Source organism: Amia ocellicauda, chromosome 13 (genome assembly GCF_036373705.1).
Source record: "Amia ocellicauda isolate fAmiCal2 chromosome 13, fAmiCal2.hap1, whole genome shotgun sequence".
NCBI lineage: Eukaryota > Metazoa > Chordata > Actinopteri > Amiiformes > Amiidae > Amia > Amia ocellicauda.
The window spans coordinates 29776047-29790073 of NC_089862.1; the positions used below are offsets into that span (position 1 = coordinate 29776047).

The window sequence follows — 14027 nt, forward strand, 5'->3', positions numbered from 1 at the left end:
GGAGTAGACATTCATAATTTCCGCTGGTTTGCCCCGACATAACATATTAGTATTCATGAACTAGAAGGTCTACCTTAGGAAATAGTTTACTCAGACTTTATGCTTCAGTAAGGCTGTCTTGCTGATACTAACTGTATCCTTAATGTGTATTAATCGGTATTCTTCAAGTCATTTCCCCTCTTGTGGTATACAGCTCCGAAAGAATCAAAAATAGTGAGGCATCCTGTTAATTGTTCTGCATAGTTTACATCAGTACTTATTTTTTAACACTTCACATGATGCAGTACGGCAGTTAATGCAGTTGCTAATGTATGACAACTATTCCCCCCAGACTGTACTTTAGAAACCACTATACTCTAAACATCATGTCACATTTTACACGCTGCACAGAATTAATTAAATCAGGACGATACATCATTTTTATATTATACACGTCTTTGTCTCATCCAGTAAGCAGCTAAGTGACCAAAATGACATTGAGCCAGTGTTGTTGAATATGAGCAGAAGGCACCAGAACTACACTTTAGAATAAATGTTTTAAAAATGCAATGCTTTTAAACACAACATTGTTTTAAAAGTGAATTGTTTCGTATTAAGCATTTTGTAAAATTACCCTGGAAGTTAATCTATTACGTAGGCATGCAATTGTATTAGTGCCTGTATGATTAAATATTCGTTTTTATATAGCATATGTTTATATATGTTTTTTAAATTAAGTATTTATTGTGCTTATTAGTGAAACATATTCCATCTATTTTCTCCAGACTGTATGTTTAAATGCTATCATATGTGTTATATAATTAAAAATATACCAGACATAGAAATAGATATAACAGATCATTTAATACAATGTGAAATGATTGAACAATGCATATGTAACCAGTGGGCGCTGCTGGGGCGGCAGTGGGGGCGACTCCTCACCTCTCTGGGCAGGCAGAGGGAGGTGGTGATGGTTTTCCTCATGTTATTGGGTATAGATATAAACCTGTGTGCTTTCAAATAATCTATAAAATATAAAATCTATTCAAACTATAAAATAACATATGACAGCCTTTAGAGAATTTAAAAAAGACATATAGCGTCTGGCGTCACTCACACTAAGGGAGAAATACAGACTGCTTGAGGACTAAACCATTCAATACACGGAGGGGTGTGTGATATGATTAATAGCAATGCACAATATTTGAATTGTATTTGATTTGAATCACGCAGCTATCTGTGGGTGCATTGGGGAGATGTTCGTGAAGGATGAAGATCGTGTGTGATTGTATAAGTCTCGTCTGCTGTCCCGGGCAGAGAGCGCGACACACGTGTTTACAGCTGAACTTCACATCCGGGACACACAGGGAAATACGCGGCGCAAAATCAGAGTCGCTTTTCACGAAGGAGCCGATCGGCGATCAGGAGCGTCGCGACTCCGGCCGCGGCCTCGGCGATGGACGGGTTTCGCTGAGGATGAGAGCTGGGCTCGGCCGATCGCCTCCATTGAAATCATGGCGAAAGAAAATCCAGGAGAGCCGATGGGGAAGCACCTCCAGCAGTGGCCTTTGGTGAGTTCATAGATTTGATCTTAATGGGAAACATAGGAAACTTGTTCAGAAAATTTGTATTCATGTATGTGTTTATTTATGCTTCACAGTAATGTCGCAAAGCCCGGTTGTGTGTATTTGCAGACATGGTAGCACTGCAGTCTGACAGACGGACCGGATGGGGGGCTTCTGCGGGAGTGGGGGCTCAGGCGTTGACGTCACTGTTCTGTGGTGACGTCGCTGCTACCTCACAGACCTTAGAATGTTTACATGTGCTTTATCAGACACAACATACAGGCTAAACTCTCATAGCGACCTGTGTGACCAGTTGGTATTGCACCTTTCTGATCAGCTAGATTACCATACATCTTTCCATTTTGTCAAAGCCAGTTTGTCTCTCGACCTTCGCCAGTTCTCCCACGCCCTGTAGTGCTCTACTATGGGAGCATCCTTTTCTTGTGTGTGTGTAAGTACAAATAAACTGTTTTGTTCACGCATCAATGTGTTTAGTTTTAGCCATGTTTTCGGAATGAAGGTAAAGCAGTTGTGTGTTGAGGTGATGCTGCTTGTATATAAAAATAATTTCAGGTAGTACAGGTGGTGTTTATTCTGTAAGGAGCTGTACATATATTTTGCATGTGGAGTACAATTTGTGTAACCCGTGTGACAGACACCTTTGGTGGTGATGGTTTGTTTAAAACCTGCTTACCATATTCTTGTCTGTTTTGGATCTTCTCAGCCTTGAGGTGGTGTCATGTGTGGGATACAGTGGATCCACTAAATCACACAGTTGCTCTAAAATACTGAAACAAAGGAAATATTTGATGTAATAAATCCATGAGAATCAAATAGATGATCATAATAAAAAGCTTTCTTTCCACTCAGGGATCTAAATCCACAGCGAAGGTGGTGGATTCGGCACACCTCTCGGGAAACCGAGTCTTTGCTGTCCCTTTAGGCAGCATTGCAGAGGCCCGACTCTCCCTGGAAGGCCTTCCACTGGTTTTTAAAACCATGGTGGAGTACTTGGAGAAGCATGGTATGTATGTTCAATGCAAGATCCTATATTCACATTCACAATGGGCAACATGTGTACTTGTGTTCTTTTAGACTAGAATAGATTTCTTAAATGGACACTGATTGTTTTACTGCATACACAATCTGTGCCAAGAGGGCAGCTCGTGACTGTGCATTCATCGGGCCTGTGTGTCCTCCCCAGGCCTTCAAGAGGAAGGGCTTTTCCGAGTCAGTGGCTCGATGGCCAGAGTGAGGCTCATCAAGACCAAGCTCGATTGTGGGGAGCCAGTCGACCTGGACACGGAGGGGGGCGTCTCCGTCGTCGCTTCGGTCTTGAAGCTGTTCCTGAGGGAACTCCCCGTGGCGCTCATTCCCAACCACTCGGGCCTGGTCAACACCTTCAAAGGTATTTTTCAGTCATGTGTCTTATCGATCTGTGTGGAAGCCATTGCAGCGTTCACAATTAGGCTGTGTTTGTATTTTTTTTACAATGCCTTTTTAAATATCTACAGCCGTTGTGAGGTAAAGGAAGTTAAATTGTGTTCTTCACTTTCCTTTCTAGGAAGTACAGACGAGGCAGAGCTGAGCAGCTGCCTGCAGGCTGAGCTGGACAGTCTGCCGGCAGAGCACCTGCGTCTGCTCAGCAGCCTCGTGCAATTCCTGGCCCGAGTGGCGTCTTATTGCGAGAGCAATAAGATGACGGAGCAGAACCTGGGGACAGTCTTCGGCCCCTGCATTTTCCAGTGAGCTTCTTTTGTTATAACGTGTGATGTGTAAGAGGCATCTTTCTCTCTACAGTGGTTCCGCAGCAGCATCAATTGATATGTCTCTCACCCCCCTCGTCAAGAATTTAACCTTTTGAGCCAAAAATAATGAAGCAAGCTTATTATGACAGTGTTTGATACCATTTAATTGCGTGCCTTTGCACCATTAATTGAGAATCTGTGAAGAGGTGTTTAGTCAGGTTAAAGAGAGGAACTGTTTTTATTTGAATAAGCTTGACAGGATGAATACAACTGGCAACAACACACTTACTGTTGTATTTCTGAAATAAAGGGAATAAAGAGTGACAACAACAATAAAACACCTTCAATGCACCTTCTTTTTGCAGCATTCCAGTAGGGCCGATGATGCAGGAGGACCAGTTGGTATGCAATACTATCGTGCAGTACCTCCTGAGGAATTCCTCCCTTCTTGGCATCGATTCTGCAGACACCCCCCCACCTGCCATGCCACCAACAGACACTGCCCCAGAGGTGAGACACACTGAGCAGCAGTTCTCCTGTTGCCCGATCATAACTAGAGCTGGATCAGATGTGACCGTTAGGGGCACATAATGGATATCTGGCCAATTCACTTGATTCAAGCCCTGTTTCTGTGTTTTCTTGACAAATGGAGCAAATGGTTACAGAAGTGCTCACACAGAAGTAAAGACACATGATGTCACAGGGAGTACATAACGCCCGGGATATGCAGAAAGGGACTAATCTTGTATTACTAGGTTTCGATGGCATGAAACTGTGTTTAAGCCAATTCAGCTCCCAAATGAAGAAGGATTGTTTTCTCTTATTTTTATTCATTTGTATTAATTAATATGATTAATTGTGTACTATATAGTGCTAGCAGTGCAACTTATTCATACAGGAGAGTTGCTTAACACAATTGCAATAAAAACATTTGTGTACATGAAACAAATGTATCAACACAACAGCAAAAAGAAATACAGAATAGTGTAGCCTGTAAATGTTTTTTTTACCTTTCTGAAATGTTTACATGTGTCCTAGAAATACTTTTTTCTTCACGCATGTATTTATTGATGTAGTGAGGCAAGGCTGCTCTTATTTAGTGCAATCATGAATACCAAATGATAAGATGACACAACACTGTTATTCCTCGTGAGTAAGATGTTTTGCTCTGGTCCTGGCAGGACAGTGTCCCAGTGCCCACCCCTCACTCCGACGTGCCTCTCAGCGTGCCTGAGAGCAGCAACCTGACTGACACCCCCGACCTCAGCACAGCCCCCTGTTTAAGGTACAGCCCCGCTTTTGCTTCATCTGCTTGGCATTCTGCTCGCCTGTAGAAGTCATGTATGAACACGCCTGTAGCGGCCATTGAGGACACAGAGTTGTTTCTATTTTGTCCATGATATCAGTTTTCTTGGATGTAACGCTGGATAGCTAATGTTAGATATGGCAGCGAGTAGTCAGTAGTCAGTCAGTACTCTTTAGTTACTTCACTTGTCATTGTATGTGGTGTTGTGAACGAAAATCAACCATTTTAAAGACAGAGAAAGGATTGACAGGATCTTCAGTGAGATTACATAGAGAATACACTCTGTAGTGAGAGAGCATTTGTTCACTAAATAACGCTGACAATGCAATTCATGTTTTTGTTTGTAATTGTAACATAATAGATACTAAAAATATGCAATATTTTGATATCTTATTGTTTCTTTAGATTAGATTCGGGGCTACAAGCCAGGGCCGCCTGAGGAAGGCTCTGAGACTCTAGTAGGAGAGGAGAGAGAGAGAGAGAGAGTCAGAGAGGGGTCAGAAGAGGAGAGAGAGAGCGAGGGCAGAAGAGAAGAGAGAGACAGAGAGACACATCCAGAGACACAGTCACACCGCAGTGCCAGGGCAGTGAAGGCTGGATCATTAGCCCTGGCTCTGATTTGTGCCTCATCTGTACATTTCTTTTCTAATTTATATTATATATATAATTATGTATATTTATATGATATATAATTATATATGTATTTATATTTAATTTCTCTTATTTATATATAAGAGAGAGACAGTCAGAGACACAGTCACACCGCAGTGCCAGGGCAGTGAAGGCTGGATCATTAGCCCTGGCTCTGATTTGTGCCTCATCTGTTCATTTATTATATACATTTATATTTATTATATATATTAATATTATATCATTATATATATATTTATATGATATATATAATTATATATATTTATATTTCATTTCTCTTATATATATAAGAGAGAGACAGTCAGAGACACAGTCACACCGCAGTGCCAGGGCAGTGAAGGCTGGATCATTAGCCCTGGCTCTGATTTGTGCCTCATCTGTACATTTATTATATACATTTATATTTATTATATATATTAATATTATATCATTATATATATATATATATTTATATGATATATATAATTATATATATTTATATTACATTTCTCTTATATATATAAGAGAGAGACAGTCAGAGACACAGTCACACCGCAGTGCCAGAGCAGTGAAGGCTGGATCATTAGCCCTGGCTCTGATTTGTGCCTCATCTGTACATTTATTATATACATTTATATTTATTATATATATTAATATTATATATATATATATATATATATATATATATATATATATATATATATAATTATATATATTTATATTTAATTTCTTTTATTTATATACAAGAGAGAGACAGAGAGACACAGTCACACCGCAGTGTATATATAAATATATAATATATAATAATAATATATTATTCCTTATATATATTATATAATCATATTCATTATTTATTAATAATATATGTATTATATAATTACATATATTAACATTTATATTTAATATATATATGTATATTATTTATATACATATATGTATAATATATGTATTATATAATTACATATATTAATATATATATGTATTTGTTATATACATTAGAAATATAAGGTTGCCTTTGCCTAATAAACTTGCATCAATTCTAAATCAATGAGATGTTTCTGTGTTTTATATTCAAATTCGATGTATGGTGATGTATGGCTACCAATGTGTAAAGACTAAACACACATTTTCAAAAGATAAACACATTGATTTTCTCAGCTCTCATCATATTGTATTAATCATTTATACGTTGATTTATAAATAATGTTTGTGTGTGGGGGAGGGGTTGATTCCCGGACCTTGATGTTGGTAATAATACAGATCCAGTTTGCACAATACACACCTCTATTATAAATGCTATGCTTAGGGATGTTCTACTGAAATAGCTCTAACTCAGCATTGCTGATTGATTTTCCAATGATGTTACAGAGTAGAGGAATGGAAAGCATGCTCCTTTTGCCGGTGGAAAGTTAAGCAGAATCCTCCTTTCCCATATAGCTTCAAATTAATAACTAATATAAGTAAGATAAAATACCTGCTTTCTGCTTATTATCATGTGATATTTATCATCATGGTTCACAGAAATGAATCAATAGTGTCCCTTGATCGTTTTCAACATACCCTTGTGTGTAGCTCATTCCTTTTTTTAGGCTTACAAGCACAAAGTGGCTGGACCACCTATTGTAATTGTTCGTAGTATTATTATTATTCTGTCATATGTTTCAAATGGCCATGAGATGAACATTACTGGACAGAAACTCACCACACTTGGTATGCTGGTAGATGCCTATATGAAGTTGTCCCTCAAGAAGTATGGAGGTCGTAAGTTATATGGTTTGGTGCCAATATTGAATAAAGTGTCAACTATTAGACATTCAATCATCTTCTCTGAAACCGCTAATAGGACAGATGTGAAACTTGGTGCATTAAGTTATGTTATGGCCTATGAGAGTCAAAGAAATCCAGAGAGAGAGATGCCTTTCCAACCAAAAGGGCCCACATGTCTGTCTGATGAGTGGAAGCTTGGTTTCTGCCTGACAACTGCTTAGGAAGACCTGTACATGGCTAAACCGGGGAAAATTAAGGCATACTGCATGTTTAATCTGAAGGGCGTTTGTACGATGTATCAAGCACAAATTGCTGGTGAAAACTGGTTCTTATCAGACCCTGTTCTTCTAGGTATCAGGGTTGAACTATGGCACAGTACCATAGCACAGCAAGACCGTGAGACAGTGACCTTGTTCACACAGACACACAGGGAAAGAAATGCCGTTCTTCAGTCCCTCTTGTCGGTACAGCGAAAGAAATAAGCAAAAAACGAAAATTGCCCTCCCATGTTATGTATCGTCTATCTCTATCCCTGTAGTCATAGGGTGTATATCAGTAAGTCTAAGTGTATGCAGTTACCTGATATGTTTGTTAAAGTGTAAGCAGGTGCTTGATTGGTGGCGATTAAAGGCCATAATATAATAATGGGAAATATTTCTTACAGTCTGGTATAACTATGTATTTCTGGGACACTACGACAGAAGACACTAACCAGATTCTAGGTGCAGAGAATAATGGACGTTGGAAATAACAACATAGATAGAAAGCAGAAGAGCAGCAGAAGTCTGAAAACAGTCCTCCAACTGATTGGAGGGCTTTGACACCTGTATAGCCTACTTGGAGTTCCCTAATGCTTGTCCTAAATAGAAACACATGCCTATATTGATAATCAGTATAAATTAGGGCTGTCAATCGATTAAAATATTTAATCGCGATTAATCGCATGATTGTCATGAATGAACTCGTGATTAATCGCACATTTTTATCTGTTCTAAATGTACCTTAAATTAATACTTTTCTAATACTTTTTAATACTCTAATCAACATGGGCATGGACAAATATGGATGCTTTATGCAATGTTATTATTTAATGTTTATTATTAGTGAAACCATACTTAACATAGAGCATGAAGACTAGACATATTTCAAAGGTCATAGACGTTTTTCAAAGAACTTGTTCATGTCTATTAGACACATGAAAAAAATAACATAGAAATACCAGGTTCCCATTACTTCTCTTTCTTTGCACTGAGCAATTTACTGTTTACATTTAGTTATTTAGCCACCCATTTAGTTATCGCTGCGGTGAGTCTATTGCTTGTGGAGTTGTCCATCCGTCTCCGCTGCAAATTATTTAGTGTGCTCTGCCTTTGGCGAGGGGGAGGAATTTTCCGTTCAGAAGACCTTTTTCTTTCTCCATTTCTGTTTGCTGCTGCATCCTTTCCTGTCTATGGCTCGCTATGGCTGCATCTCCATTTCTCCAACTACGGGCTAGGCCATGGGTCAAACAGAAAATGCGTGCTGCATTAATCGCGTGTTAATAAAATTAGTGCCATTAAAATAAATTTGCGTTAATGCATTATTAACGCGTTAATTTTGACAGTCCTACTATAAATGCAAAAGCAATTGCTATACCCCAGATATACCAGTCCCTCCTTTAGTTCTGTGATATCCTCTTTTGTCCACACTACTTTCCACTACAATCGCAGTGACCGGAGCAGCGTTCACCATTATTTTAGCCCTCTAACAGTTAGTGTTCATTTCCATTTCCCTTCCTTCACAGTGTTCCTTACTACTTATATCATGCCCTTTTAACACAGTTGTGTCAGTCTCATAGATGGACTTATGATGGCAGTCTGTGTGGGGGTATATGTAGATTCCCATGACAAATTCATCCAGGAGGCTGGAAATGTAGACCTCCATAGAGGTACTGTGTGACAGGGGATGTTGTGACTTAATGTTTAATTTTATTTGATTGTATAACAAACTACTTATATGTATTACTTGTAAAGGGTTTAAAGGTACCATAATGCTTTGTTATTTAAACAACAGTTTAATAGTAAAACCTTTCAACTCATATCCCACGTTTTGAGTCGCTTTATTGAATGTACATACATTATAGGGGACACAACACATCACTAGGCTACCACAGCCCAACCCTCTTGTCATGAGGGAGACTCATGGCAGCTAATCGACAGTGGGCATGAGTGTATCCCCATCTAACCAGGCGTGCACCCTGGAGTTCTCCACAATACCACAGAGTTGGACCGTACTGGGTTCAGTGAGGCGCTTGCAATAAACTGGGCCTCAGTAGGTGAAATGTGATAGTCTTAAGGGGAGAGATTGTCTTAGTGTATCAATCTGGGTTTGTGAAGAATATAATGCTGCATAATAAGAGTGACCCCTGTGTAGTGTTGTGAAGCACAATCTCCCAGTCGCAGAACTTACAAAGTAGATTTCAAGCCAGGTCTCGACAGGCTTGTGGTCAGCATGTCTCATGTACAGATATATGGTGTTAGCTATTGTGTATATTGTAGTGTGAGTCAGCGGTGTCATTAGGAAAGAGAGGGAGTGCACCGGTTATAGGCTTGTCATTGTTGGCATCTGTTGGTAGCTAATTTACTAAGGCAAGACTTGAAAAGAAAAAGGATCATGGAAGCAAGGAGGTGCAGGCGAGGCTAGAGGAGGTGGTGGACGAGGACGAGTTATCTCCTGTAGCTGTAGCAGCAGATGACGTGAGAGTGCCACTGCCTCATCTAACGTTACAAGCTCAGGTTGGTGAAGAGGGCTCTTTAGCTAGCTAGCTAGTCTAGCTCAGTGGTTCTCAAACCTTTTTGTCACAAGGCACACCATTTATGAAAATAAGTATTTCCAAGACACCTTTACATATGATTATAGCTATGCAAATCATCATTAATAAGACTAATTCTAAGGCACACCTGGCCAGCTCCCAAGGCACACCAGTGTGCAATGGCACATAGTCTGAGAATTACTGGTGTAGCTAGCCTGCACTCACTGTGATATTGTGGAACATGTGCTAAGCATAGAAATAAAGTGGGATGACCTTACTTTTATTAACACTCATTAAAAAGTGCATCAGATTAATACATTTAGCTGTTGAAAATATTTTTTTTTCTTCTGGGGGAAAATGCCCCGGGACCCCCCTACTTTGGGTTTGGACTCTGGGCTAAGCCCAGAAGGTAGTCTTTCCATAAGCATTGGGATGCGTTCACTATAGTGCTGACATGTACACATGTGACTGCAGATAATAAAGTAATGGTGATTGGGGTCTGTAGCACTTAATTCCATTATTAATTATTTTTCGACCTGAGGCCAATTTGTTTCAGCGCACCCCTCCCTCCTGTCCATCCATAGACACTGTCTACATTGGGCATGAGGATGGTGGGCCATTACCTACATGCACAGAGAACAGTGTGGGAGGGGAGGACACACACCAAAGAAAGTGGGGGAGACAGGGATGTTGAAAAATAAACATTTCCCTTGCTTTGTTCTGAGTCCGACAACCAGAGAAATGTCTCAACCAGTGAAATGATCGAAAAGACCAGTCGACGATTAGTCATGGCATCGGGTGGGGGACCTGTGGGATGAATGTGAGGGTTAATCATTGTTGTTGGTCATGCCTGTGAAGACAGATACAAAGGTAAGTTATTCAATTCTGCCATTATAATATTATAACCCATTCATTTACAAAGTCAAAGTCACAAAGTTGCCAACTCTCTCTCTATGTCAACTTGTGCAATACCATGTTATCTGGCAGGCAAGCAGCTGGGAGGCCAAGGCTGCAGCCACTGACACCTCAGAGGGGGATACTTAATCTGCATTTGTCTCACAGCTTCTCTCCCAGGCTGAATGTCCTGGAGTTCATGACATTAACTCAATTAACTTTTAACTATTTATTTATTTATTTTTCCTATTTTTTTCCCTATTTATTTTTTTACACACCTCAGAATTAACTATTCATCCTCCCTCATTTCTCAATCAATATCATCCTCAGAAAACCTGTGTGCTGAATGCAGCAGCACATTACTTCCACACAAAACTAATTCCTTCATCCCATCTCTAGCTTCCCAAACCTTCTCAACTCTCATCAACTTTCTCAAACGACTGGCTGTCTGCCAAAATACAAATTGCAGTTCCCAATGCAAATTACCAAATTATAATTTCCTGAAGCACTGGGTTATATTGTTTTATCCCAAATCTATTAACCTTCAACAAGCAATTGCTGTTCCTTGGATTCCTGTTTATATATATATATATATATATATATATATATATATATATATATATATATATATATATATATATATATATATATATATACAGTACTGTGCAAAAGTTTTAGGCAGGTATGAAAAAATGCTGTAAAGTAAGAATGCTTTCAAAAATGTGAATATATTATATTTATCAATTAACAAAATGCAAAGTGAGTAATCAGAAGAAAAATCTAAATCAGGTTGGCCCAAACATCTTACTAACCACACTTCTTCTGTGTATTTAGGCAGCCTCAGTTGCTTCTCTCTCTTCATGTAATCCCAGACAGACTCGATGATGTTGAGATCAGGGCTTTGTGGGGGCCATACCATCACTTCCAGGACTCCTTCTTCTTTACGCTGAAGATAGTTCTTAATGACTTTCTTTGTATGTTCTGGGTCGTTGTCATGCTGCAGAATGAATTTGGGGCCAATTAGATGCCTCCCTGATGGTATTGCATGATGGATAAGTATCTTCCTGTACTTCTCAGCATTGAGGAGACCATTCATTCTGACCAAATCCCCAACTCCATTTGCAGAAATGTAGCCCCAGACTTGCAAGGAACCTCCACCATGCTTCACTGTTGCCTGCAGACATTCATTCATGTACTGCTCTCCAGCCCTTTGGTGAACAAACTGCCTTCTGCTACAGCCAAATATTTCACATTTTGACTCATCAGTCCAGAGCACCTGCTGCCATTTTTCTGCACCCCAGTTCCTGTGTTTTCGTGCATAGTTGAGTCACTTGGCCTTGTTTCCAAGTGGAAGGTATGGCTTTTTGACTGCAAGTCTTCCATGAAGGCCACTTCTGACCAGACTTCTCTGGACAGTAGATGGGTGTACCAGGGTCCCACTGTTTTCTGCCAATTCTGAGCTGATGGGACTGCGGGACATCTTCCGATTGCGAAGTGAAGTAAGCATGATGTGTCTTTCATCTGCTGCAGTAAGTTTCTTCAAAAGAGCTTGGACAGCACATCTAGAAACACCTGTCTGCCTTGAAATATCTGCCTGGGAAAGACCTTGCTAATGCAGTATAACTACCTTGCGTCGTGTTGCTGTGCTCAGTATTGCCATGGTGTATGACTTTTGATGGTAAACTGTCTTTAGCAACCTCACCTTGTTAGCTGAGTCTGGCTGTTCCTCACCCAGTTTTATTCCTCCTATACAGCTGTTTCTGTTTCAGTTCATGATTGTGTTTCAACCTACATATTGAATTGATGATCATTAGCACCTGTTTGGTATATATATATATATATACCGATCAACCATAACATTATGACCACCTGCCTAATATTATGTAGGTCCCCCTTTTGCCGCCAAAACAGTCTGGACTCCACTAGACCTCTGAAGGTGTGCTGTGGTATCTGGCACCAAGACGTTAGCAGCAAATCCTTTAAATCCTGTAAGTTGCGAGGTGGGGCCTCCATGGATCTGACTTGTTTGTCCAGCACATCCCACAGATGCTCGATTGGATTGAGATCTGGGGAATTTGGCATGGCAACACCTTGAACTCATGATTCATCAGACCAGGCCACCTTCTTCCATTGCTCCGTGGTCCAGTTCTGATGCTCATGTGCCCATTGTAGGCACTTTCGGCAGTGGACAGGGGTCAGCATGGGCACCCTGACTGGTCTGTGGCTACGCAGCCCCATACGCAACAAACTGTGATGCACTGTGTGTTCTGACACCTTTCTATCAGAACCAGGATTAACTTTTTCAGCAATTTGAGCTACAGTAGCTCGTCTGTTGGATTGGACCACACGGGCCAGCCTTCGTTCCCCACGTGCATCAATGAGCCTTGGCCGCCCATGACCCTGTCGCTGGTTCACCGCTTTTCCTTCCTTGGACCACTTTTGATAGGTACTGACCACTGCAGACCGGGAACACCCCACAAGAGCTGCAGTTTTGGAGATGCTCCGACCCAGTCGTCTAGCCATCACAATTTGGCCCTCAGATCGCTCAGATCCTTACGCTTGCCCATTTTTCCTGCTTCTAACACATCAACTTTGAGGACAAAATATTAACTTGCTGTCTAATATATCCCACCACTGACAGGTGCCATGATAACGAGATTATCAGTGTTAATCACTTCACCTGTCAGTGGTCATAATGTTATGGCTGATCGGTGTATATATATATATATATATATATATATATAAAAAATGGAAACAAGAACAAAATCTAAAGTGCCTAGTCCAGTGGTGTATCCAATTGTGGCCCACGACCACCAAGAAATAATAAAATATAAAATTAGAATAAAGTAGTATATTTATGACAACTGCTTATTTTGTATCAATGTGTTACTCGTCTTACACATGGCTGATATGTATTTATTGCATTATATTGTTATTTTTAAATTATACTGTAGCATGTATGGCTTGTATTTGTGGTAATAGGGGTCTTATTTGACACTCAGACTTGAAGCCCACTGATTAATTTAGGTTAGGACCAAAAAACATAGGCCAAAAGCTCATGCAAAAGAGATAGAGACTAAACAAAATTCAAAGATTATATGGAACTGCAAAGAGATGTTAAGAGAGGGATCAGAAAGGCAAAGGGAGATAGATATAAACAGCTCTTGGAGTATTGTTTTTTTTCAATACTATAACAGCAAGAGGTCGATAAAGGAGGAAGTGAAACAGCTAAAAGCTAGAAATGGAAGTATCTTAGAATTAACACCTGGACCAGATGGTATATTTCCAAAAATACTTAAAGAAATTAGGAAAATTGTGAATAGGCTGCTAACTAAAATATTCTAATT

General features: G+C 39.8%; 1 protein-coding gene across 1 annotated transcript; it reads left to right on the forward strand.

The window, feature by feature from the left end:
• Window positions 1-856: 856 nt before the first annotated feature.
• LOC136766346 (rho GTPase-activating protein 22) lies at window positions 857-6000 on the forward strand. Its single transcript, XM_066719758.1, has 8 exons — window positions 857-971; window positions 1297-1550; window positions 2415-2568; window positions 2749-2952; window positions 3109-3289; window positions 3658-3802; window positions 4474-4577; window positions 5004-6000. Exons 1-8 carry the CDS (start codon window positions 857-859, stop codon window positions 5035-5037), a joined length of 1191 nt encoding a protein of 396 aa, XP_066575855.1. The 3' UTR covers window positions 5038-6000.
• The last annotated feature ends 8027 nt before the right edge of the window (window positions 6001-14027 follow it).